Source organism: Cygnus olor, chromosome 12, assembly GCF_009769625.2.
Source record: "Cygnus olor isolate bCygOlo1 chromosome 12, bCygOlo1.pri.v2, whole genome shotgun sequence".
Classification (NCBI taxonomy): Eukaryota; Metazoa; Chordata; class Aves; order Anseriformes; family Anatidae; genus Cygnus; species Cygnus olor.
This window is the reverse complement of record NC_049180.1, coordinates 13,714,818-13,742,234: the sequence shown is the minus strand read 5'-3', so window position 1 is coordinate 13,742,234 and position 27,417 is coordinate 13,714,818. Positions and strand designations below refer to the sequence as shown.

At 49.4% G+C, this 27,417-nt stretch overlaps 1 protein-coding gene across 2 annotated transcripts in view; it reads left to right on the top strand.

The window, feature by feature from the left end:
- Positions 1-27,417, top strand: part of GNAO1 (G protein subunit alpha o1) — a 136,094-nt gene that overhangs the window by 677 nt on the left and 108,000 nt on the right. For both annotated transcript variants that reach the window (XM_040570892.1, XM_040570891.1), the window contains exon 2: positions 16-58. In XM_040570892.1, the coding sequence (XP_040426826.1) occupies positions 16-58 (43 nt within the window). The remainder of the gene's footprint in view (positions 1-15; positions 59-27,417) is intronic.

Here is a 27,417-nt window from a genome sequence, read left to right as displayed (position 1 = left end):
TCTCTGTCCCAACAGGGGCCGGGGAGTCGGGGAAGAGCACGATCGTGAAGCAGATGAAGTAAGTGCGGGGCCGGGCGGGGCGCGGCGGGGCGGGGGCTCTCTGAGGTGAGCGAGGGCCGCGGGCGCCATGTTTACCTGAGGGGACCGCCGCGGCGGGAAGGCGGCGCCCGGCCCCGCCGCTGCTGTTCGGGGCCGCCGTGGTGCTGAAAGGCCGCCGGGGCCCGGAGGGGGGCGGCGAAGTGCCGGACCCCAGCTTGGGGGGCTCCGAGTGGGCCCTGAGGGGGTTATAAGGGGGCCTGAGGGGGCTCTGAGAGGCTCTGAAGGGCCGTGAGGGGGCCCAGAGGGGGCTCTGAGAGGCTCTGAAGGGACGTGAGGGAGCCCTGAGGGGGCTCTGAAGGGCTCTGAGGGGGCTCTGAGGGGCCGTGAGGTGCTCTGAGAGGTTCTGAGGGGCCCTGAGGGGGTTTTCAGGGGCTCTGAGGGGGCCGTGAGGGGGCTCTGAGGGGTTCTGAGGGGCCCTGAGGGGGTTCTGAAGGGGCTCTGGGGGGGCCCTGAGTGGCTCTAAAGGCCCCTGATGGGGCTCTGAGGGGCCCTAAGGGGGCTCTTTGCAGCAGGGGGGGGGTCGCTCCCGCCCCGCAGCCCTGTGATGGGGGCCGCTGTGTGGTAAAATCCGCCCGTAATGCGGATTTAAAGCCAGGCGCCCTGCCACTCCGAGCCCCTTTTAAGGGAGATTTTTTAGCGTTTTAATTAACGAGGGGTTGAATTTGGCCGCCGATCGGCAATTAGATTGAAAGCGGGGTATTAAAAAAAGGGGGGGGGGGGGGGAGCAAATAAACAACAACAAAAAAAAACGACAATATGGAGAAGAACCGGCTCCTTCCTACGCTTCGGGCCGCCCGCTGGGGATCGGAGCCGGGCTGCCCCTGGCTGAGGCCCGGGCCCCGTTACCCGGCCTCTCCCCGTGCCTAATTATAATTAAGCACCGGGCCATAAACGAGGGCTTGGAGCCCCATTCCCTGGGGGAGCGCCTCCCGTAGGGCAGCAGGTGCAGCGGGGAGCCGAGGGAGCCGCTCTTCCCTTCCCTCTCCCCCTTTTTTTAATCCCAACACGCCGAAAATCCCACCCTCCCCCGGCACACGACGGGGCGAGGCGGCGCCATCGGGGGGGGCTCGCTGCGGGTGCGGGAGCGGCGCGGAGCGGCCCCGCTACCGGGGGTGCTGAGGGGCTGGCCCCCGGGGAACGGGCTCCGGTAACCGAGGGGGGGACACGGGGAGGGCTCTGCCGCTGTCATCCGCAGTCCCGGCACGGCTGCGGCTTTCAGGCGGTTCCCGTGGTGGACAGCGCCCAGCGGGGACTCGAACCGCCGGCAGAGCTGCCCGGCTTCGGCTCCGCTCGGCTCCTCCCGCCGCCGGCTCGGCTGCCTTCGGAGAGCCTTCGGAGGCGGGCGGGGAGAAGCCGAGCAGGCTCGGAAATAGCCGAAGAGGTTCGGAGCCGCTCGGCAACACCCTCCCCCCCCGACCTCCCCTCCGGGTGTGTGCTCGCCGCGGGCCAGCTCCTCGCCAAACCCTGGGGGAGACCCAGGGGGGTGACCCAAGGGGGTGACCCCCGTGTTCCTGCCCCACTCCTGCGGGCGCCGTGTCCAGCCCCGGGGGACCAAACCGCCAGCCCCACCCGAGGCAACCCTCCGGCGCTGCAGGGCTGGCAGAGAGGAGCCTCCCTTCAGCGCATGGTGGGCGCAGCAGCTTCACCCATGGAGATTTGTGTGCCCTATTTCTATCAAGCCCCCTTTGGAAAGGAGGTTTTTCACCCCAACACTTGGCTGTGGGGCCAGGAGGATGGGTTTGGTTTGCGCTCGTTTGCGTGTGAGAGATGGATTGGGAGAGATGTTACTGCAGACGAATGGCAATAAATTATTTAATCTCTAGGAATCACTTCTGCAGAAGCGTGCTGGAATGGCGGGTGGTGGGGTTTGGCTTGGGGGAGAGGCTGTAGCACCACCATCACAGCGCACCAGGGCAGATGTGTGGAGTTGGGAGCAGGCTGTGGCCGCGGTGGCTTACACAATGAGCACCCAGGGATTCCTGTTTCCCAGAGAGCACAGCTCTTGTTTCTTAAAGCACATTGGATCAAGCTAACAACCGGTTTGCTGGACTAGCCCAGAATACTGAGGCCTGAAAAACACCCTGTCGTACACACATCTTCCCAACAAAACACTCTCGAAGTAACGCACGGTAGCTCGCGGGTTTGTACCCGACTCGAAAATGCGGCGGTGGCTGCCATGGTGGAAGCTCGCAGCGCTGGGAGTGGGGAGGCGGCTGCCAGCCTGCGAACTCCAGCGAACTGTGCAGAGGCTGGGGTGGGGACAGCGGTGTTGCTAGGAGCACGGCGGCAGGAGCTGGAGGGAGCCGCGCAGCCGCGGGCAACGGGGGGGAGAGCGATGTGCAGGGAGCGACTGGGGGAAATTAACATTTCTGAAAATTAATTTAAATATAATGCAGGCATTAGCATTTCACCTGGTCAAGCTCCATTAGACAGGCTTGCTGAGAACCTAATGAATTCTTAATAAAGATTAAATTGCACGTTCATTAGATTTTGATGAAAGAGACTGCTATTTTATTTTTTTAATACTGTGTTATTGGTGTGCTTCTAGATCATAAATCTCATCCTTGTGAATGGCTAAAACAGTTTCACACTTGGATATCGCCTTGCAAAGAAGTGCAGGAATGTGTAGACAGATGAGAAGATGCTAAGACAAAGGAACAGGGAGCAGACATTGTTAGCGGAGGACTGATAAGAGGCTATGCGCTGTCCAGTTAATCCTTGAAATTTTAGGTAGTGGGAGAAGGGACAGGTAGAAACTGCTGTAACTTGCGAGTGTAGCCAGGATGGGGAGTAGGATTTATTGAATGCAGGATTATTTCCTGAAGTGTTCGGGGGTGCCTTTCTTTCAGCTGGTGAGCAGGGAGTTCTCCAGCGCAGGAAGAGGAGCGGGTGCACGGTGGGCAGGTGGGACTGGAGGCTAGCGTGTGCCTCGGGCAGCAGCAGCATGGGCTGGGAATGGCACTGTCCTGAGCACCCGTGGTGCCGTTGGCACCCTCAGCCCTTGTGCTTTGACTGCACCCATCTTGGCTGATGACATTTGCTCGTTACTGCTTTGCGACTTCGCTCGTGCTGCAAAATGTGGGGTTGGGGCCATGCTGCTGGGGGGAGCAGTCCTGAGAGGTGTGAGGCCAGTGTGGCCCCAGGGCGTGCCTCAGTGCTCAGAATCAGTGGTTGGGCTCGGTTTTCCCTCAGCTTAAACTACAAACCAGCTTTAACCAAGCAAATCTGGGACTCCTTTGGATATCCAAGCCAGGGGGTGAGAGTTATTGTACAGGAGAAATTCATCTTCCAGCACCCAGCCTCAGCAGGTTCACACTGATGTGGAACTGCAGTGACTGTCAACATTTCTTTAGCTCTTATATCTTGAAATAAACATTGAGTGCATGCAGAATTTAGAATACGTGATATTTTCTGGAATGTCTGGATCACAGCACCAAGGCAAGACCTGTTGTTTGCCCGGGGGAATTTTGCAGGGTCTTACAACTCCAGTGAATGTTTGTTCATCAAACATCCCAGGCTAGGAGGACGCCCAGCACACCTCACTCTGTCACTGCCCAGCAGAATACTGAGGTGCATACAGTGGTCCCGTGGTGGGAACGGGTGTGCTACTGCAAGGGGAACACCCTCTGCTGCCATCAGCACAAAGCTTCTGGGGAATTCAGTGTTCAAATGCAAATTTAGGGGCTGAGTTAGCTGGCATGGCTTCAAACCCAGCGTCCTGCCACCTATCCAGGTGGTGAGCCAGGGCAATATTCCACCTTCCCAAACGAGGGGATGGATGGTGAAGGCTACAGTGTTTGGGAGGACGCAGGGCTTCACCTGCCTGCAGCCAAAATGTTGTTTTGGGGTGTTTCTTCTGGCTTTTGCCTCTGCGAAAGCAGCAGTGCTGGCAGGACCTCACTCATTAGGCTTCTTGCAGTTCCGTTTTTTCGTGAATTGTTTTTAAGTTATGACAAGGATGGGAATGTGTGATCAGGAGGAAAATAGATGACCGTACAACACTTATCTTTCCCTACCTGCTGCCTTCTCCCCAACAGCCATCAGTCCCAATAGCCACCTGATCTATCGGTTTGACCTTTTTCAGAGAGCCCCTCAAAACAGCCCCGGGCTCTGCTTGCTCTCTGGGTAACTGAATTACTTATAATCTGATGAACTTCTTTGGTGTGAGAAGCAGTCCCCACCCACTGCTTTTACAGCCCATCTCAGCAATGTGATGGTAAATGCCATCAAAACGAAATGATGTCTTGTGAACACCCACTTGAGGCCTCGCTCTTCGCGGTGTGTCTGCGTCTTGAACCGTAGCGGTTTCCCACTTGCGGCCCCTTCCCAGGGAGCACCTCGCCCCGCGGGGGCTTTCGCTGTGGGGGCTTCGCCTCCGCATTGGCGGCATCGGTCCCACCCCTCGGGGCCAGCAGGATTTGTGCTGGGCACCAGTAAGCAGGGGAAGGAGCTGCAGCCTTCCTGCTGGTCTGCTTGCCCTCCTGCCACCTGCTCCGGTGCATCCTGACCTGGGTGTGGGCTTGGTGCCGTTCATTTCTTTACCCTTAAGGCTCTTGTTATTTGACTGAGAGAGATTGTAGAGAAAAGCAGTAACTGTATTAGCAGGCAAGACGGAATACATTTTGGGTTTGGGTTTTTCTTTTTCCTTGACAGTTCTTAATTTGTTTCTTGTTTTAGGAATTCATAACAGTAAAAATATCTTGCAGTGACAACAGTGAACTGCATAGCTTCTCCTCTTTCAACCTAGTTTTAAAACCTTAAAAGAAATTTGCCTGTCATATTCTGACATGACACATCTAGTCCTGTTGGAAATGTTTTAGCAATCTAACGAGATGAAAGCGGTTCTTTTAATGAGCTCTGAAGAAAGAGACAAATCTGCACAAATGTAACCGGGGATGTTTTATTTTATGTTTGGCTAACCCAGAAGTTTTAAGAAACGTTAGACTGAGTCATGACACTTGAAAAGAAGTTGTGGTTTTCCTCCTCAGTCTGTCCTTTTCTGTCTGTCTGGGATGCAGCTTCGTCCCAGATGTGAGTTCCCCAGCATGCTTACCTGGGGAAGATAATGAAAAGAAGGGAGAGGAGGAGCCGAAAAGAGACAGAGTGATGGAGGTAGAGGCAGTTCCTTGGTTCTTCTACTTTGGTCAAGAGAAAGCCTGAAATGAAGAAAAGAGTCACTGCTGGCAAGAGCCAGGGAGTGAACAATGTCTCAGAGCCATCACGAGTTACCTGTGGGAGGGTTTCTTCTGCCACTTTGCAGAGTTACAGCCTGCCCCGTAAGCAGAAAACCCCCCTGGTTTCTCCTGGGTTTATTTGCAAGATAAAAAATCATGAATGACTGCTGAAGCTGGTGGTTTGCAGCTAGAAAGCCTGTCGCCAGTGCAGGGTGCAAGAGCTTGATTTTGCAGACTTCAGAGCTCGTTCACCTGCTCAAGCTGTGAGGGAGGTGAAAAGCTTTTCTTGTGAGCCAGCAGCAGTTCACAGCACACAGATGGAGAAAGGTTGTGCTGTGAGGTTCATGGTGAAACTGAGCACAACTGAGTGCGGAAGGCAGGATCTGGTCCTTTATTCATTACGAGAGGCTGAAGGAAGAGAAGCTTAGGCAAGAGAGAATTGGCAAAACCTTCTCATAGCTGGTCAGATTCAGGTGGTGTAGGTATTTAAGTGTTGTCGCTCTTCCTGGTGCAACTGCAAATTTCATGAGATTTGGGGTTTTCTGGAGAGCCTGAAATTGCTTCTGTGGGACCTGGGCTCGCATGATGAGGGGGTGAGCTCTGTTTCAGGGATTCTTTGCTTTTGTGTTTGCTTTGTATTCGAAAGAAAACTTCCAGCTCTCCTCACTTTAGAGACAAGATAAGAAATAAATGTCCTTACTCTAGCCCAGGGACTTGAGAATTGGGAGCACAATAAAATCAGCCCAAATGAAGATGAGGAAACCAAATACATCTCAACTGCTGGATTTTTGTTTTCATTAGTGGTACAGAAACCAGTGGCCACACTTATTTCAAGTCAATTTGATTTCTCTTGTCCCCACATCCTCTCTTTGACCTCACTGGACTTTGGACCAAATTCTTCCTAGATGATGTCTGTCCAATGTGCAATTTTTAGGAGATCTGATGAATCTCAGGTGTTGCATGGCACTTGGAGGGATACAGGAGGTGGCTAAGCTTCATCCACAAAAACAGGAAACCAAAAAATTCTGGAAATGACATTTTTTAAAGCGTTGGCACCTTAAAATCTAAAGTCATTTTTCTTGCTTCAAAAATTCTTTGATTTCATTCTTAGAGGGAAATACTAATTATTTTTGCCATGATTTTCCTAATGCTAAAGGAACGCTGCGCATAATGTAAAAATCCCCCTTAACTGTTAATTGAATCACTCTCGTTTTATTTTCAAGGCCATTCATGCCAATGGCAGATGTATGGGGGTTGAAGGATTACAGTCCTGATTATAAGATGCTCTTAGGATTCTGCCTCAAATCAGGGAATGCAAAGGGCTGAAAAATGCTGCTGGATAACATGAAGCAAAGAAACTGATGCTTTTCTAGTGCTGAGCAAAAAGGAGAAATTTAATCCAAAGCTCAATCATTGTCTGCTTATGGTGATAATATGATAAAACTCTTGATGGAGGCATTTCTTAGCTCACCAATAAAATTGCTTATCTCCCCCAACTTTCAAGTTAATTGAGAAAGAACTGAGGAGTGCTCTCTCAGGAAGGAGCCCAGGGAATTGTATAGTAAGCTGACATCACATCTGTTTTCAAATTGCTAATCGATAACAGTTTTGACATTGAAAGAGAAGAGCTTAAATTGCTTTGGTTTTCTTTATTCTCGGGCACGTCCTGCTCTGCTTGGTCACTGGAAATCATATCAGTGCATCAGCAGACCTTTCATCCAAGTATAACATTCGTAAGGTTAAAATAAGGGAGCTGAAGTACAACAGCTAGAAAGAGAGAAAAAGAATGTGGATAACGGAGGGACCTCCCCAAAGCTTGAGATTTTGGGCCGTGGCTCTTAGTAACCCCCCTCATCCCTGTTCTGAGGGGTTTTGTGTCCTCAGGAGCCAAAGGCAATTTTATCCTGGATCCTGCTTGTAGTCTTTGAATGGGAATTCAGCTTGGCTAAAATTGCAGGAGCTGCTTTTGGAGAAGGCTCGGAGATGAGGCATCCCGGGAAGCGTGCTGAGGTGCTAGTCGCCATTCCCTGCAGCTGCCTGGGGATGCACTGCTCAGGGAAACACGGAGCGGGCTTGGCAGAAGCAGGATCCAATGCCAGTACTAAATGTGGGGCTTAACTAGGAAAGGGGCTTTCTTCTCTTTGGCACCTGGCAGCCCTTCCGTACAAGTGTAGAAGAACACGTTTCGCATCACGAGGCCATGGGGTGTCTCTAGGAGCAGCTTTGGTGAACGGAGAGGGGCTCAGCAGGGTTTCAGTGGTCTGGAAGGAAACCCTACTCCCGAAATACCCAATTCAGAGAATTCATCACTTCGCTGTTAGCACCTTGGCAGGGAAGCTGGGCATGGACGCTTCACCTCTGTGCGTGTCCCTGCTCTGAAACGTCACCCACAGTGCTTAAATCAGCCTGAAGGGCAGAGCAGCGATTCAACGTGCTCTGAGGCTCTCCAGCAACTTTAAACCTGTATTAAATGCTCTTGTCTACAAGAGCATCATCGACAGCAACTTGTACACACCATAACAGTCTGGTACAAGACTTGGAGGGTTTCTGCATTACCTGTGAATTGTTACTGAAGGGGATGAGATAAGAACGGGCCGGTATTGAGGAAAATATCACTTAAATGATAAAAAATGCGTAGCGTCTCCTAGCAGAGTGTTGTGGTTTATCCCCTCCCTAGAAGAGGTGATTGGAGTTAGGAGCTCCAATTTTGAAGCACCAGGCGCCGACAGCGTATAGGAGAGGCTGAGCACACAAAATGGATGTTAGGCACAATAATCTAGATAGCACATGAGAGGTTTTACTGCCGGATTTCTGGAGCTGTGGTATGCGGTCGCAGCAACGTAGTGCTGTTTCCTCACTGCTGGTACAGCGCTCTGTATTCATCACAGCCCTGTTCTGTGCTGCCTCAGTGGCCTGGGACTTGCTGTCATCGGGCTCCTGGCCCCTGGCACCTCGTCTTGGTGGCTGGCAGTGAAGTAGTGCCACCTCTGCGCTGCCAAGGGAGCTCTACGAGGAGCTGCTGGTTAGCTCTGCCTCTCCTTGAAGCCACTGGTGAGATTTTCAGATCGCTCCAGGGGCAACACAAGGTGGATCTACGTGTTCCAACTGGAGGCAGCAAGAGCTAAGCCTGCGCGAGTCCGTCCTCCTCCCTCCTTGCACCTCTGCGGCAGCAGGGCACGTGCTCCTCCAGAGCCTGGGGGTTCTGCTTAGCTGTGTCCATAGGAGGGACACACCGTCCTTATGTTGGGTTTTGAGTAGGACAGAGTCCATTTAGCCACTAAAGTCTTGATTCGGTAGATTTTGGGAAACTGTGCTTACTTACTCAGAGCCTCTTTGCACCTGTAGGTACTGCAGGAGGGTGTTAGAGGAGGGGCACTTACAGCTTGGTGCAGCTAGAGAGCCCTTCCCATTGACCAGAGAGGTCTAAATGCCCGATTTGGGGCAAGGTGGGAAAGGCACATTGACATCGTGGGGCTGTGGCTCCTTTCCGAGGTCGGGCAAGGTGGCCTGACCTCATAGCTGACAAATTCTAAGAGCTGCTCGTCACTGGAGTGCCCGTGCCCATGTCACAGGCCTGCCCTGTCCTCACACTTCACCAGTCACACCAGCACAGATCGTAGGATGCAGGAGAGGGACCGTGATGAGCATACGCCTCACAACAGCGTCATGCTGTTCATTAATCACCAGTCACCCTTTGGTGATTAATTATTGAGCCAAATTGGACAATTTTTTCCACATGAATGAGGAGATAGTTACTTAATAAAGCGGAAAGCTCCTGGTAGCATGCCCTTGTTTTCCTCAGTTTAGCTGTAGGATAAATTTATCTTCTCCTGATTTACAGCTCAGCAGAAAACCCAAAGTGCTGCATCAACTCCCAGGTGGCTGCTGCCCGGCCACATCGTACACGGGAAACCCGCTGCTGCTCCGTGGGCGCGTTTGGGATGGTTAAGTTGGGCTGCAGGTGTTGGGCGGGTGGTCCTTGCTTTGTTACCCCATCTCTGGGGTTTCTGAGGTCACGAGGAGGAACGGGTCGGGGGATCAGCATTTTGCCAGACACAAGCTCAAGGCTCGGCAGCGCTTTCTGCTGGCATCAAGCATGTTCATCGCCTTTTTCTCTCTTCATATCTTTTCAAGAAATAGGTTTATTTCTCATTCCTACTTGTATAAATAACAATTTGTAACGTATTTTTCTACGAGACAGGGCATGAAAATTGATTATTACACTGGTACTTTTAGTTCTGATCGTAGAGATCAAACTGTAGGGTTTTTTCCATCTGTGGTGGTCAGATAAATGTAGGTGAGGCCTTCAGATATTCAGGATTAAATTTGCATTCTGATTTTTTTAAGTACTCCTACATAGGACTTTGAAATATTTTTTTGGAGTTTCCAGTAAAATGCAGAAAAAACATCTTACACATAACAAGCATATAAACCCAGCTGAACTGGTGTATTTAAATTCCCTAACAACTGGGGAATAAATATACTGAGATTTTTAAAATAACAAAGATAATTTTATTGGCCCCCTCATTAACTTGGGCACAGAGCCTGTCTGAAGCTCTCCAGCACATCCTGCTCTGTCTGTTCTCGAGGACAATCCTCCTCGTTCAGCAAAACCATCGCCTTGGTCCTTCTGAGGACTTGCTCAGTGCTTCGCTCTCTGCTGTCGGCTTGCAGAAGCGTTGACCCAGCAGCTGGCTGATTTCGAGTCAGAACCAACTGCTCACCACCGCTGACGGCGAGGCCACAGGACTTGCAGTGCTGCCAAGTTAGAGATGCTACTAATCTGTACAGAGTTAAGTCCCAGCACTGGACGTAGCTCGTGTTTCATTCACGCTTAGGTCCCAAACCTTAGAAAAATTGGGTTTTCTAATAATGTGCCCATCAATATCGATGGGCTTGCAGAGAAGTGGGTTACTGCATGCGAACAAATGTGTGTGCACCCAAGTTTTGTTGGAGACAAAATTCAGGCTCATCTCTGCTTATGCTGATTGCCACCCGGTTTTAGTGTGATCTTTTGTATGCAGCCTTCATCCGAATATTTATTCTTTGTTTCTTACGCCTCTTGGAAAATACAGATCGAGAAACAAAGGCTTCTTTTGTCACGGCCTTTTTCATGCATCCTTTGTTTCCTTTTTGCCTTAGGTGCTCTCAGGTACCAGCTCTCAAATTTATTCTTTTTGCAGTTATTTGCAAGTGTTGTTTGCACCAAGAGAAGAAGAAATACTGTCTGTCTTTAGGAAATTTTCAAAACTCGGCGGGACAAAGACTTGAGCAACCCGTTCAAAGTGAGACAATAGATATGCTCTGGGCAGCAACCTCTAGTCTCAGTTATTCAAAGATTCTTTAACAAGAAAACCCAAATCAGTCTCCTATTGAAGGTTTCTATCTTCTTCTTTAATTAACTATGTTCTGGAAATAAACTGGTAGTTTGGAAACCAGTTGAGGGGCAACCTTATGCAGTGTTACCAGAGCTTTCCCTTGTAATACACAAAAAGCCAGGCTCAGCGAGGAATGTTTGGTTGCTGATTTTAATTCACACCACTTTGGTTTGTTTCTTTGCTTCTGGGTGCTGTTTTCTTGGATTTATTCCATGCAGCATTTCACAGGCAGCCTTCTGAAATCCTAAGCTGGGGGTTGATTAACATCTCTTTTCCTTGGTGGCATGGGTTTAAGTCACCTCTGTCTGTCCCTGCTCTTTGTTACCCAGGGGACCGTTTCTTGGCCGTGGCAGGACGGCTGCGGATATGTGCTGCAGTGAACCAGGCTCTGGCACTGCTGTGGGTTAACGTAACTCAAAAAACAGAAAAGGCAGCAGAATGATCTGTCCATCAAATGCTCCCACATAAGGCACGAATGCATTGCAGGTTGAGATGTGAGATTGTACTGAAAGATTCAGTCACTCCTGGCTGCTTCTCTGTACTGGGGCTTAGTTTTTTGAAGGTAAATCGGTCACTTTCAGAGACTTTGAGATGTAGTTTTGAAAAGTTCTTCTGTATCCTTAGGTATTTAAATGATGCAGTAGTGTTTTTCCAAGCCAGCCTTATTTTCTTCTATTAGTTCCTGTAAGAGCACTGCAAGTCTTCCACTGGCTTGAAATTGTGTTGTTTTAAATAAACTTCCCGTGACCCTCAGTGCAATGAAAAGGAAAGTGCAACTGTTTGTTGCTGCTTCAGCTTAGTTAGCCCATCTTTTATGCTTGCAGAGGTCAAATCCATTCCATCTGGTTATGCTTTTTCAATCACATTTACATTTTTAATGCAAAGCTCAGGTTTGCTTCACACTAGAATGATCTGTCTGGTTTTGTAACAAGCCTTAGTTGTCCTGGGATTTGGAGACTTCTCTTTTATTTTGCCTCAGCCTTAGACAGAGTCTGTGTAAGTTATAAGGTAACATTATTCCTCTGGACTGCCCAAATGCTACAGAATCCCAATTATACAGGTGGTGAGCAGCATTTTCAAATTCTGTTTTACCCAGAGCAAATTCTGAAGCCTGCACAGGTTTGCACAGGTCGGTGCTGTGCCACAGCCCTTTGAAGGGGAGAGCACTGCATACAGAACTGCCGTCCCTACCACGTCTCCCCTCCAGCCACGAGCTGTCCCAATGCTCCCTCACCTCACAGGGGCTCACCAGTTCACAGCTTCACTAAGACACCTTTTCTGCTCTACCCATAAGTAAGCCAGGCTAGAAAGTCCTTCTCATAAGAGATATTAGTCACATCCGTAGCCTCACAAAAGCTTCGAGGGGAGTCTGCTACATCTCTGTCAGGCCAGCTTTCCTCCAGGAGTTTGGTGTTTCCTCTTTCCCTTAAAAGAGGCTTTGCACAATCAGCCTTTTTCCCAAGAAGAAGAGCTACGTGTTAAGTAACTTAGGAAATAACAAAAACCGCACCAGATGGTTTGGGGTTCTCTGAATTGCTTCTGAATTTGAATGAACCACCTCTCCCACTGCATTTACACCAGTGACTTTCAGACTCCAGCTAAGTTCCTTCGTTTTTCCCTGAGAAATTAGAAATGAAGGCCCCGAGTACTTAGTTTGTTGGCTTGTAACATCACTCATAACTGAGCAGGAGAGAAATGACCAGCCTGGCAGAGGTTTGGCACTGCCAGTCAAGGCAAGAACATAATGCTGAGAGTGAAAAGCGTACAGGAGGCAGAAAGAGGCAGAACCTGATCTCTAAAAACAGGAGTCAAAAGAGGAATCATGATCAAGTTCAGGCCCTGGATAACAAAACAATGTTGCTTCCTAAGCAGTCATCCAGAAGACTGACAACAGCTTGGTACACCAGTGCACAGACTGGACACTGACACCTCTGTGTGAACCTTGCTCAAAGCAAGTGCCAAGAGTAAGTGGATCAGAGCTGTCAGAGCTGGTAAGAAGGGCAAAGGCTGGCAGGAGAAATGGTAACCCCCCATTCACGGTGTTAAATGCCTGCAGTAGGATTTGATAGTAAGGGAGTGCCAACAAGACAGATCCTAGAAAGCTCCATGTACACGCTAAGTCCTGGAGTCTGATTTCCTAAATGAAAGGACCCCAACCTCTGCAAGCTAAAAGACAAAATGATACCACGTGCTTTTCCTTTCTAAATGTACAGCCTTCCCTAACCAGCCCAAAAGCACAAAGGAGAGGGAGAGAAAGTGTTTCAATTCAGCTTCAGTTACAAGCAGGCCTTCTCCAATCTCTGATTTAGTCTCTTCTGGAAGACCCCCTCGGTGTAAGTTGGTAAGCGAAGAGGCACCGGACCACTTCCCCGAAGTCCATGCAGTATGTACCCAACAGCAGCGTGAGTGTAAGAATACGTGCAAACGTACATAGAAACTAAACCAGATCTTAGATCCAATAGCAGAGCCACCCTTAATTATTAATGGCTGGAGTGCTGTAGTCTTTCACTCAGTAGCAGAACATACCCTTAACGTATCCCAGGTTATGTCAGACTGACCGAGCGTCACTGTCAAAGCAAGTGCCAGCTTTGCAGTGATGAATTGAGTGCCCTGCGTAGGAGCAAGAAAGGTGGATATTCAAATAAGTGTCTTTGTTTCCTCCGAATGCTATTTGGATAAAGAGCCAGGAATTCCAGGTTCAAGAACTGATTGACAGAAGTTGACCTTGTCGTGGACAAAATGGTAAACAGCTTCAGAATAATGAATTACAAGCAGAAATTGTACTTGTCTGTGATGGAGTAGGTCATGGAAAGATCATTTTGTCCAGCTCTGTCCTTAAGTAGAGCTCTTCTCGATCACATATCCCTCAGTGTTTCGTGTGATTTACTTGTAAATGAAGCAGGCCCTGAGATTTCCACAATTGTGCATCAGTCCTCTCTGCAGTGGTTAAGCATCTAATAGATTTCACATGAAAGAACTTTCTCCAATAGCTTGAATTTTTTCTCTGACGTTTCCTCTTGCTTCTTCTAATCACTTTCCAGTTCAGGAGAGCTTATAATGATGTCAGTTGTTGGAGTAGAAATACAGACTGGTGAGTCTCTGGGCTAGCCTTTAGCTTTCCTAGCCTTTTTGACCAAGGTTTGGCAGGGGAGCTAGCAGGGCTTTTTTTCTCCTGTACCGAGGATTTCCAGTGAAAGAGAAGCTGACCTCAGCTGGGAATTGTTCGGTCCCTCTCTGCAAGGAAGTGGCTGGAGGGAGTAACGCAGCCCAAGGTGGAAGGTTTCAGGGCATGTATCCCAGATCCCTCTTACCGAATTTGGGATAGGCTGGGGCAAAGCAAGCAAATACAAGGCTGCAAGAAAGATCACAGTGATGGGAAACGAATCATAAATAGACAGGACGTGGCTAGACTGCCTTTGGAGTGTTGGCCTGCCACGAGCTCAGGGCAGCTTTTGGAGGATGTGGAGGAGAAGTGCAGGGCCCCCACTACTTTTTAGTGCACCTCCTTTCAGCCTGGAGATGGTGTGCACAGACCTTGACCTTCCTCTCTTTGCCATTCTCACCTTTCCTGTAAAATCCAAAAATCCTTTGCAGGAAGGATTCGAAGGCATCACAAACCAATGCAGCACATTCCCAAACTGCAGAGGTCCCAGGGGAGGTCAGACTTCCAGACCATTAAGTGGAATGTAATCCCAAATAAGCTGTGTGAGTCCGTGGTACGAAAATTAACCAGCACAGAGCTACTTCTTCCAGCTGAAGAAAAAAAAACCCTACGGCTTTTTGTCCTCTGTCGACAGACGCGTGGCTCTGCAGTCCTGTGAATCTCGCCACGTGTTTCGCAGGGAGCAGTACAGCTAGTAAAGTGACTGGTCTTTCTGAAAAGCAGGCTTCAAGCTTCACGGAACAAGCGCTGGTGTTATTTGGCCTCTTGGTGGTTTTCTAAAAGTAGAAGATGCCCAAGATCTCTCAGTATCTGCAGCTGGTGCTTGCCAGAAATGCTTGCATGATCTGTATGGATGAGTGGAGAACAGGGGGGCAGGGAGGGAAAGGCCTCCGAGGGGAAACAGCTGAGGAGATACAAATGAAAATTCAATTAAACAGAAGACAAGGAAAATTCAAACCAGCATTGACGCCCTGCTCAAGGCTGCTGCTGAGTCTTGATTTCAGCCTTAAATGTAGCAAATGAAGAAAGCAACAGTGGAGAAAATAAATGACCACCCTGCAAGGAGCTAAATTGCGTGGCCAGGAAGATAAAAACATTCAGATAAGACACCGTTTTTATTATATGCCTAGGGCTGGTGACAAATTCAACGAGAACGATAGATCTCGTGTTTGTAACCATTCCAAAACTTGTCCAGTGGAAGACAGGCATTTTTCCTAAAGGCCAGGGTTTATTTGCCAACTGGAAGACTTGAAAGGGACAAGGAACACGTTTCCCTGTTGCTTTCCACCCTACATAGCCATCAAAATGAAGTGAAGTGGGTATGTTAAATCAGAATGGTGGCATTGTGCACTCACTTTACCTTCTGCCCTCAGTTACACTGGTATGGGATCAAGGAAGTGATCTGTTTTGGTTGGTCTGGTTGCTTCTTCCTCATGTTTTGTGAGAGATGTGTGCGAATGCTCAGTTAATAACCTGCTGTAGCTTAAAAGTTGAGGGGTCTTCTCTCTGCTGAAATAAGCCATTACTCCTCTAGAAAGTGGTTGTCATCAGTTTATTGTAGCTTTATTTTGCTTTTTGCCAGCTGCGTGAGGAGCATGTTCAACACCGCCAGTCATTCCAGTAGCTTAATTTCTCCCATAAATATTTTGCTTCTTTTGAGATGTCACCACAATCCCCTTTAAAACCCCACTAATCATAATTGAAAGCCATTTTAAGCTAGCATGTAGTAGCAGGGCTTGAGCTGTGCTTTATTTCTGCAAAACAAGTACAAGTTAGCTATTACAGACACCAGGAAGGCAAGCAGCAGCCAGGGTTACCACACTTGGGGAAGCCCACGTTGCTAGAAGAAGCTCCCAGTGTGTACAGGCTGATCCAGCACCCCGTGACATTGGTGTGGGACTAACCTGGGCTCGGACCTAGTGAGCTTCTGGGCTGCTTGCAAACAGGTGCTGTTTTTTTGGGGGCAGGAGAAGCTGGCCAATGCTATCTGTTCCTCATTCTTAATTATTGTAGCTGATACCATCTATATGCTAAGTCAATCACAGTGAATGGCATTTGAAACATCCAGACCAAAGTCATTACATTATCACATTCAGGCCAGGCTTTAAGTAAAAGAGATTTGGCTTGTTCTTTACGCTGCTTGGCCCCTGTCCTGAACGTACTGCCGTTATAATAGGGGATTATCTGTGCTGGAGGTTTTCTTCATTTCCATTAGGAGAAAAAAAATCATGCTCGGCGCAGCGAGGGCAGCCCTCAATGGCAGGAGGAGATTGGTCGCGGACTCGTGCTTTTGTTAGCCCGCCGGGCAGAGCCTGACACCCCCTGACACTGCCGGGGCTTGCCGAGGGGCTGGTGTTTGTGTCAGTGTGTGGAACACATTGTTTCCCGAAAGGGAGCAGAATCGGCCCTTTATTGACCGGGGGAGCTGGGCAGCGTGGTCACCGAGCCACCGGAGCTGGGGCTTGTTGATACAGGCGGCTTTTCAGCAGGAGCCTTTGTGGGGCTTATCTTTGCTTTTAGCCTGTGTCTTCTGTGGGGGGCGAGGTGAGTCCGGGCTTTCCCAACCCCTCTGCTTTTTCTAACCTGAAAGCACAGGGATGGAAGCAGAGGGACCCCAAGCTTTGGGATCTCCACGAGGCCCCCTCGCTGAGCTATGTAGCATAGTTCTTACATAGGGCTGCCATCTGCCCTGCCGCAGCCAGTCCTAGCTCAGCAGGCTCTGCAGTTGATTTGCAGACCACCAGTGGTCCATCTTGCTCCAGCAGGCAGTGCAGGCTGCTTTGGGGATTGCTCTACACCCACACAAAAGGACTGCTGCTCAGGGGCTGGCACCGGTGATCTCTTCTTCATCACATAACCCTGTGTCCCAGCCCCCGTGCCATATTGCATCCAAGTGGGAGCCGGCCGGCGTAGTTCCTGGAGCCCAGACACTGCACACACAGTGCCCCTGCAAGGACACAGGACAAACCATGGGAATGTTATGGAGGAGAGACCTAGCTACACTGAATTCACTCAAAATTGGGAAAAATCAGGCTTTTGGTTTGGGCATTTAGCACTCCCCCAGCAGCAGTGCAGGTGTGTAACCCAGGAGTTGTATAAGGGCAGCGTGCACCGAGCTGTGTGTGACAAGTCCATCATACAGTCATCCTGACCTGGCTTACAGGGATCATTTTTCAGGGGCTCCATCGTCTTAGGAAAGGCTTCAGGATGCAGCTGGAGACATGGCTCTCCCTGACACTTGTGGAAATACAAACCCAGACGTGAGTCGAGAGGCACAAGCCCCAGACGCTGGACCAGTGGCTTTCAGGGCAGTTCCTCCAAATCCCAAAGGGAAGAACAAGTGCTTTTCTCTGCCAAAAGAGATGGAAACCAGGCTACTGTACTTCCCCAGCAGCGGCACCCACGAGTCCAGCTGCCCCTATACGCTCGCTCGGCTCCAGGTGCAGGCAGTCCCAGGATCAGCCCCCAGGACCGGGTGCGCTCTGCGGGCCTGCGCCACGTTTCAGGGTAGGGTTTATCACATGTGTCTGTGCCCAAACTCATTTCAGGTCCCTGCCTTGTCCCTGTGGCTGCTAAGGAGAGCCAGTGGCTCACAGATCTCCACATGCTCTGAGGTCCTCAGCTGGGGAGGTCTGCTGTGTGTTTTTGTGTGGAGGGGAGAATACAAAAGCATGCAGACAGCTTTTACTTATCTTTCTTATCCTGCAGAAGGGCAGAGCATTTTCTCATAAGGCCGTAAGGAGTAGCAGTAAAACGCTGTGTGCTGACCAGGATGGAAGTGTGACTTCAAACCCCAAATGAGAGAGTTTGTGATCTGTAGATTTGTGTTAAGATAACCGATTCCATGCTTCAAGTCTTTGGGAACCTATTAGATGGATAAGCCATCTCGCAGATACCCAAAACAATTTCATCTGCTATCAAACTTCCCATCTCCAGTTGATTTCTTACATCTTCTACGCAAATCTGTCTGCGGGTACTGCAGAACAGGGAAACAGAGCTCGGACCACAGCTGGGGAAGGCGAATAGCCTGGGGCTGTGGTGCCTGCAGAGAAAAAAATGAAAGCATCCCAGGCCTGTCCAGGCTAGCTGAGACAGCTGAGACATGGAGGAGCGGAAAGGAAACATGTCCCAAGGGCTGGAAGCACACCACCGTGCGCCGCAGGGCTGTTCCTCGCTCCAGGAAAGCCAGGTCGGGCCCCAGCATCTCAGCAAATTCCTTAGGTATCAAGGAACATTTGATCCGAAGGTGCCGTTGGATTATTTCTTGGCATTGCTCTGATCAAATTTGCTTTGTTGCCATAATAGTAAACATAAGTGCATGTGAAACTCAGGGCCGCGAGCCAGTGTAAAGGGATAAGATAATAACTGCTGCTGGAGCCTTTTCCTCTCTTTGTAGTCCGAGCAGTTATTGGAAGGCACTAATCCCTCTCTGCTGATTATTGACTTTTGAATGAATCCTCATGCACTCTCCAACAGCAAAACTTGTGGGTTTTCAAGGCTCGGTAAAGCTCAATAGAACCAAGACCTTGTCATTTATTTTCACTGTTACTATTATTTTTCTATTTCAAAGCAGAGTTTTCTACTACGAATTCCCCACTGTTTGACCACAAAAGCGAGTGAGGGAAATTATTATTTTTCATCCCGAGCCTTTTGTGCTTTTTATTTTTATAATCCACGTGAGGTGACTTTGCCGGTCATTAGCCGACTTAGTAAAGCGAGCTCCCTTTGTTGGGCGATAGCAGGGAAACATCAAATGGCTGGTTCCACGGTAGCAATTTGCTCTTGAAATAAAGCGAGCGTTGATAAGTTGCAACCCTCAGCTATATTTGTCCTAGTAAATAAACATCACCGGGGTCTGAGCATAAATACACGTTGTTTTGCCCCGTTTAGCTGTTCTGAGATTGTGTCAGGCTAACGAAATCTGCCCGCGTTAGATACCCTCGTCGCATCGCTCGCTTGTTCTGCAGAAGCTGTGTGTCTGCACACCTCGCCAAGGGTGGGTGCTGGAGGCATTGATCAGCACGGCAAATACCCCTGGAAAGGCATCCTATTAGGGCAGAGCTTTTATTGGGCTTGCTTTCCAGAGGGCTTCCATCAGTGAATATTTGCCTCCTTGGTGCCTTGGGATGGCAGATTTGCTCGGAGGTAACCACGGTTCGGCAGCACAGGGCACGCAGGGGCCAGCACCCCCTCGGTGCCACGCTGCCTGCCCAGCTTGAGGACAGCGATTGATATGTGCTGGCTTAAGCAGGCCAGACAAAGCCCTGAAGATCTCTTTTCGAGGGGAAGATTCAGTTTTCCTCCAAAAAGAAGCTCGTTAACCATTTAGCACTGGGCTGTTCGGCTCACAAGTGAAATTCCCTGGTTGAACCTCCCAAAAGCAGGATTGCGCTTCTTTCCTGACAGCCAGCAGGACCCAAAATAAAAGCAAACAGCAGCAGGAGACGATGCGAAACACGACGGTGACATTTGTTCCACTTGGAGCAGCAGAGACGCTGCTAAGTCAGGCTGGAGGAGCAGAGCACGTGGCAGGAGGTGATGCAGTCGGTGCAGCACGCAGACATCCCGGGTCAGCCCTGAGCTGCAGGTGCAGCGAGGCAAACCCCTGCAGAAACAGGCAAATTCTGCCCCTTCACACTGCATTTCCCATAGCCCTCCTAGGAAATTCAGAGGGGTCGAATCCCCAGCGTTTGATGGGATATTCAGCTGTGGATAATTAGACTGTGGAAGATCGTGGTGATGGAGGGACTCCGTCCTTCACAGAGAACTGTCCTGTGGAAGTCAGGAGGGGAGCAGGAGCTGCTACTGTGATTAAATCGGGGTTTTGCTGGAGCACACGCAAGCTGTAAGTCGATCAAGATCCCATCATGCCAGGAACTGTACATCCAGCACAGAAAGCTGGTCCCTGCTGCACAGAAGCATATGTTCTGGCTGATGCTCTCCTCTCCTTTCAAACCTCCGGATTAATCAAATCATGCCGTGAGCAGAGGGAGCAATGAATTCCAGCTCCAGGTAGCATTTTTTCAGGAGCGAGCCCTGATCTGGCTTTGCTGGTGTGTGAGGAGAGGGCAAGGGTACGAGGAGGGTTTCTCTCCTCTGCCTTCTGCTTCCATGGCACTGCCAGGAGCTCAGTGCCTTCAAAGCTGCAACAAAATTGGCCAAGAAACTGAAATACTTCTGAGAGAGGGGCAGCAGGACCACGCTTATTAACTGTGCTTATTAACCAAGTTCAGTAGAATAACACTGATGAGCAGCCACTTCTTAATTGCCTTCTGTAGCACAGCTGGAGAAGTGGGGAACACGAGCCGAGGCTCCAGTCTCACAGCCCCCTCCTTGGTGCTTCCCCCTCCGTTTGCTCTGAAAAACAACAAAAAAAGATGTGATCCCCAGTGCACACACCTTCTGGCAGAGATAATTAAGTGCAGCTTTTTAGCAGGGTTGCAGTATGTTATTCTCCAATTCAGGCCAAATTCAGAAGTGATTCTGAAGACAGTTGAGAAGCATGTCAGAAGGAAATTGGTCAGAAAATGGATGGCGGGTGGGCGTGAATAGCACGGCACAGTGTGACTCGCAACACTTCGGCACTCAGTGGGAGAGCAAAATTGGTTTAAGTGAGAATAACTTACACGGATTTGGGGCGGGGGCGGATGGAGAAGTACAAACTCTGCAAATGGCCTTTTTCTGATAGGAAAAGGAAAGGAAAAAGTGGGAACGGAGCTGGTTGTGGTAGGAGGGGCATAGCAGCCCCCCAGGCCCCTGTTTTCAGGGTTTGCCCAGGGAAATGCAGAGCTGTTCCAGCCTCACTGTGGGCTCCGTCCTTCTGCTCAGCTTCTTCGAGCTGCCGTTGCTGCGAGCCCCGACATCCCTGGCTGGGCGCACGAGCATCCCTTTGGAGCTCCTCGAGGTAAACCGGAGCCACTGAGGAGCTCTGCCAGCCCCCTCGATGGCCACTGTGCATTTCCTGAGACAGGGACTAGCGTTTAGTGCCTGCTGCTTTGTAGTAAAGGGAAAAAAAATGCTGTAGTAACAAAAAAATGCGGAGCTTAGCTTTTGCGTGGATGTCTTATTAGGTCAGAGCTGAGCCACGCTTTGATTTGTATTCCCCATGATTGTACACAGGCACTAATTGGCCAAAGAAGCAAGGGATCTTTGTTGCTTTTGTAGTTTAATGAGGAGAAATATTGTGTAATGTGATGATTACTTTCTAATCAAAAACCAGAGTAACAGAGCGGGAAAGAAAACCCGTGACTGAAGACTGGATTTTTAATTAGTATGTCCTTACGTTACTCACTTGCTCTGATCTATAACCAGTTGTTAGCCCTACATATGCCCCTAACGTTATATAAACGTCACTTAAATTAATGTTTAACACTACATTTTGTTTAATATTGTCTAAATATTTCCCTTAATATGCTAAGCATTTTGTCCTGGCTGTACTTGTACTCACATTTAAACCTCCAGGAGTGCTCAGGGGCTAAAAGGAGACGTTGATGTTGGTAGGATCGGGGTCTTCTTTGTCCTGTGCTTGAATACCAGCAAACCACTGCTTACATGTGCAAAGGGAAATGCAGGCTGGGGGAGAGCCCTGTGCCAGGGCTGGCTCTGGAAGGTGAGGCAGGGAAGTTTGGTGGAGCCAGCCTCTGTCCTTACTGGTGGCCACCGGTGCCATTCCTGCAGCACAGCGGGGTCATGCCAGTAGCCAAGGGGAGGGTGTTTCGTTTCACGTATTTTAAACAAATCAGAAGCAATAAAACTCCAGTGATCTCTGCGGCATTTGGAAGAACAGGTTGGTGCCTCACTGGGCTGGAAGGACTGTTTGTCACAGCCACTTATTTTCTCGGGAAATATCCAACATGACTCTTTGCTACCTTTGAGTCTTGGAGGAAATGAATCTGATTCACTGAGCTTGCACACTGTGTAGTGCTGCGGAGCTGTGGCTGGCTTGGGAGCCCCTTAGCTGATTACCTGCTGGGTTTTATGTATCAAAAAACCACCAGTCCCTCTTTGAAGCATAATCTAAGCATTTATTATTTGAAAAGAAAAAGCAGCGTTGGTCATTTTTAAAACAGACATAAGGTATTATGCATCTCAGTTTGACAACTAAACTTTTGGAGCAGTCAGTGAATGTAACTAGACCTTTACTTCAGTAAATAGTTGTGTATGTTAATCAATTTGAACTCAGTGATTTCACTCTTTAAAAAAATAAGTTGTAGTCATAGGATTCTGTGGCTCTACTGTCATGATTTCAGTGCCCACTGTGCTCAGGTTTCCCATACCTACCCTTCTTGCAGCTCTTGTGGTACCTCCTGGATTTGCCTCAAAGCCCCTTAAGTCATGTGAGTTTGAGAAACCTCAGTTTGGGGGAAAATAATCTCATCCTCTATCCTCTAATCTAGTCGCCTAGAAGTTGAAGGTGGATCCATAAACCTTAAAAATCCAATTATAACTAGAAAGAAGGTTGTGTGTTCATTATACTTTAAAAAGAGAGACTAATAATGCAATTCTTATATGCTTCAGAGTATAAATTTCACACCTGTCATCCTCTTGAGCACATGAATATGTGCAAAACATCTAATAATCAATATTCTTTTTTTTCGCCAACTTTTGTACATAGCCTTGCCAGTGATAGTGGCTGCATGGTCATTTTGCGTCTCGTCCCTCCCTGGAAGCCTTTTACCTTTACCTGGCACCAGTCCTGGGGAAAAGGGCTTTTTGGTAATCCTGCTCAATGAGGAGACCCCTCCTTCTGCCTCTTTTCTGCCTTGGTCTGCAAGCAGCAAAATTTAATTTTTGGCCCTAACCTGAGCCGAGCAGAGCTGCATGCCCCCACTGGCATGCAGCCGTTGCATAAGCACGTGCCATTTGTAGACAGGCATTTCTTGAAAATGCTTTTTCAGAGGATGATTTCTTCCCCGTAGCCTTTAAATCACTGAAGTAGGAGGGGTGCCTGCCCAAAAAAAAGTGTTTTAAAGAAGAAGGGAGGGGAAGGGGAAGGCACATCACCCCTTTGCTGGCGCTGCATACGGAGCGTGCCTTTGAAGAGGCAGAGCCGGGGACGGGACTGCTTACGCTAGCAGAAAGGGGCGCCCTGGCCCCCCATGCTCCCAGCAACAACACACCATTTTCCTCGTAAAATCGCAGAAGTGTTAATTATCCGGATCCAGTAATAGCACCAGCTATTTATTGAGGCTTGCTGCTTTCCCGAAAGAACAGGGTCTGGATCCCCGGTGGAACCATTCAGCCCTGGCTCTGACAATGCCGCTCTGCTGCGGGGCTTTCAGAGCACCAACAAAGATTTCTTCTCAGCCCTGGAGCTGCCTCCCGCCATGGTACAGATCTGACAAAGGCGAGAAGGAAACAGTCATTTGCCACCGCACATTGCTCGTTCTGTACTGTATTCCTTTCTCTTTATTCCTTGTAGAGCTTCATACAGAGAGGGAAGTGGCGTTGCCTGCGTTTTGCAACCCAGCAGGGGAAAGCGACTCGTGTGGACTTCGGTGGCTGAGGGCGGTCAGAGCAAGGAGCAGGAGCACTACCCAAGCCCTAATTTCCTGGAAAACCCACATGTTCACCCACCTATAGTGAAAGCCACGGTATTTCCATGCGCTTAAACTCTGAGCTAGAGCAGAGGGGGAAGTACAGAGGGTAATGCAAAATTTTACACCCCTATTTTTGTATCCTCCTCGCCTCTACGTTCTTCCTCCTCCGCTGCATCGGTTACGTTGGGGACCGGCTGCATGCATGCTAATGCAGCGTCCTTTGGGCTCCATGCATATTCATGCTAACCAGGCTCCAGTTTCACTTCACGTAGGCTTTTCTCCAAGCAATTTTTGCTGTTGTTGTTGTCGCAAAACATTTTAATTAATCAGGAATTTTAATTAATTGTAACCCCACTGAAAATGCCGACACAACAGCACAAATAAAAGGAGACAGTTGCTCAGGTCAGAGCTGCACATCTTCACTTAGCCGTGCTCTGCGATCCCGCAGTGCGATTACCGACGCAGGCACGGGGAAAATCCCGAATTGCGAGTGGCATCTTGATGTCATGGAGGAAGGTGGTGGTTTGGGCAGGTCAGGAAGCCTGCTTTGAAGCTCTGCTGGTGACACTAGGTTGGCATGCTGTTAACTGGGAAGCTGGGTCCAAAAAGTTTTGCAGTGCCCTTTTTCTGGCTCTTCAGGTGCTCCAAGCAAGCAGTTTCTCCAAAGCACTCTGAATATGCCCTGTGTTTTCATGAAGCCCATCATCGCGTCATTTCTAGATGGATTTCCCTTGCAATGACTGAATGAGCAGCACTGCCTATTCCTTTGGCTAAGCCACTTCATAGGGACACTTCGCACATGGCTGCGAGATCCCCTCCTTGCTCAACATCTCAGGAAAAGGAAAAATCTCCTCCTGGCCTCGGTCCTTGTCATTTGACCCCAATGCTCAGGAAATTGGGGCTCCTTTGGTGGTGAGTTGAGGCTTGTCTGTCCGGTGGCAGAGGGCCTGGACCAGCTCTCAGCACACACACTGATTAATTTTGTGAGCCTGAAATTAATTTTCTGCTCCCTTTAAATGCGTGTGTGCTTTGGTATACAGTCTGGACAACCCCCCAGCACAGCGTGAAGAACAGATTCTGGAAATATGTGAAAGCTTCATTTATTTAAACACCTAAATATTTAGAATCTCTTTGTATCATTGGCATATTTCCCCACTATCCCTGCAGTAAAAGGTTGCAGAAGGGTTTACACCTTGCAGACCTGCCGCGAGCGGTATTTACAGCCTGGTGGCTGGTGAGAGCTTAACAGAAGCAAACAGGATTTCACCCCGGTGAGTTTGCAGCCGTACCCCTTATCTTTCTGGAGAGTCGGATGTTTTTATGGGCTGGATGGATTTTTTGTCATAAAATACCTGGCACAGCACGCTGGGTCCTGTTGCAGAGCAAGCGCACCTGCAGGGGAGGTCTCGCTGTGCCTCCCATTGCTCTCTCTGGATCATAGCCGCCTTCTCCCTTCCCACTGCACCACTGGGACCCTTCCCTTGCCCCGGGATGATTTCTTCTCACTCTTACCAACCTAAGTCCACAGAGCACCACCGGCCTCAGCAGCGCTGCGTCGCAGGGCAAAGCCATGGAGAGCCATGCACTGTAGCCCGAGGCTGAAGGTTTACTGAAATTGATGAGCTCCTCGGAAGGATTGCTCTAAGTGACTCAGCTCTCAATCTGGTTAGCCCAACTTCATGGACTGCAGTAGAAATTTACCCTGAGTAACTCCTCGTCCCCCAGGTTATGCCTGGAAAGCAGAGCTGCCTGTGCGCAGGAGTGTCCTGCACACCAGTACTGTCTGCCCTTGCATTTTTGTATTTGCCCATGGTGACTTCTCCTCTTTCTCTTCTTCCATGTAATCTCCACTCATTTTCTCTTCTTAGTACACATTCTTAATCTTTTTGTGTTTTTTTTTGGGGGAGGGATTCTTTTTCTAAACAGGTGGTTTTGTTTTTTGTTTTCCCCTATACTTAACTATTTTCTTCCTCTAAAAAGTACCTCTAAAAGTAAATGGGAATTGTTCCAGACGTTTGGGGCTTTCAGTATTTTTCCTCATTAACAGCTTTTTTCTCTTCTCTCCTCCTTTCTGTGTGCTTTAGTCTCCGCTTTTCCTCCCGTTCGCAGCTCTTACAGCTCCCTTGTCCCCTCCCGGCCGGAGCGTACGTCCCGCTTGCTTTCCAAATGTTGACAAGAATGTTTTGGAGGACGAGTGACTGACAGACAAACACCAGCCTCAAATACTCTGAATGCTCAGTTACTAATAGCTTTATTCCTGTCTGCACCGTAAGCAAAATAACCCCTGGAAGGGGTAGGCCATATTTTTAGCCAACCTTAAACTCAGCTTCTGAAAAACGGGTTTGTGCTCAGCTGTCTGTCTCACTCCTTGGACCAGCTTTCCCAAAACAGATATTTAGGGGAGTGCTTTCCACTTTGTAGGGATGCCTAAATAAACTCTTGGAGGCGAGTTTCCTGCGGACACCTGGCAGTGCTGCATAGGACACGGGAAGGCAGGAGACACTCGCCTGGAGCTTTGCATTATGTCTGTTCCTGTGACTTGCACCAGCACCAGGAACCAAACAGAGTGAAATTCAGACCGCACCAAAAATAACGACGTGGTACAGACAGCCGGGACCTGTCCAACAGTCCCAGTCACCGCCAAATTCTGGTCTTGATTACTCCAATATATCTTGAAGGAGATAAAATTTAGAACAGCTTAGGGAAGATAAATAAGGATGTTTCAGCTCTGTGCTGGCCTCGGATGCGTGACCTTGCCTTCCTCCTCTCCTATTGGTCTCAGGACAAGCCAGATTAAGGGGTGATCTCTTCCAAACAGTCTTCAGTTTGTTAAGCTGGTAAACAACGGCAAGGCAGGAAACCATGGCAAGATGGATAAAGCTTAGAAATCCCGGCTGGGATTTCCCTCCGATGTGCCTGTAGGGAGCAGGTGTTGTTAGCAGGGCTGATGCCTTGTGCAGCGCTCCTCTCCCTCTTCTCTCTTCCAGCCCAGCAGCTCCAGTTCCAAACCACTCACCAAAACCACCGCAACCTCCAGACACAGCCTCCCTCTGCCTCCCCTTGCCCAGCACCCCTGCTGCCACCTTGTCACCCCACTAAGGTGACAGCGTCTCAGTTGCACTGTGCCGCCTTCCTGCAGCACTTGGTGTCAACACAGCCTTCGCTCGGGTGGAGCAGGAGGGGAGGCAGCGTGCTCGGCACAGGGTGGAGGCTTGCTGCCCTTCGAGGATGGAAAGAGGCTGGGGATTCTCGGGGGCGAGGGGCTGAGTCGCTGCTCGGTTGGGATTTTTTCTCCCTGCTCCCGCACTGGCAGCGCAAACTAAAAATTCTTCTGCAAGGGCAGCATTAGAGGCTGCTGTGTTTGAAGTGCTCTCGTTTGTTTGTAAGGGGTGACTCGTTTATGGCAAGGCAGCGCTGAAGCAGTTATGGCAATGCAAATGGAGAGGTACGCCTTTCTCTTTTATTGAGTACCTGCAAAGCTCGGCACAGGGCACAGCCACAAAACCAGAGGGATTACAGAAGTGGATGTTGCTGTGCCTTAACTTAGTAATGAGGGATGCCACCAAAAACGTGCAGGTAACCTTATAAACAGCACCACGTAAGATAGGGCATAGAGTGAGTGTGCAGTGTGCTCATTCATGTTCCACATTGTTTTTCCTGGCTTTCAATCTGAGATATTTTCCCTGAGGTGAGCTGGTCCTGGTCCCTGTGCTGGGCAGGATTCTCATTCACTGGGGCAGCAGGATAAGAGGAGCCCGACTCAGAAGACGTGGCTCCAAAATACTGGGGAGGAGCTGAAGGGCTGAAAAATTCAGCAGCAGAATCAGTTCTGCTGAGACAGCCCACAAAAACCGGTGAGGTAAAATTCAGAAACAAATATCAAGGTGCTGCATTTAGGGAGAAGAAGTTAGGCTGTCCCAGAGCTGCAGCTGTCCTGTGGGGGCATAACTCAAGGTAAGGCAGGTTCTCGTTTGGACAGGGACGCTCTGCACCAGCCAGGTATCCTGCAGGAAACAAACCCAGTGCTTTGGAGCCCCAGCTCCAGATCTAAGTGAATATAGCAA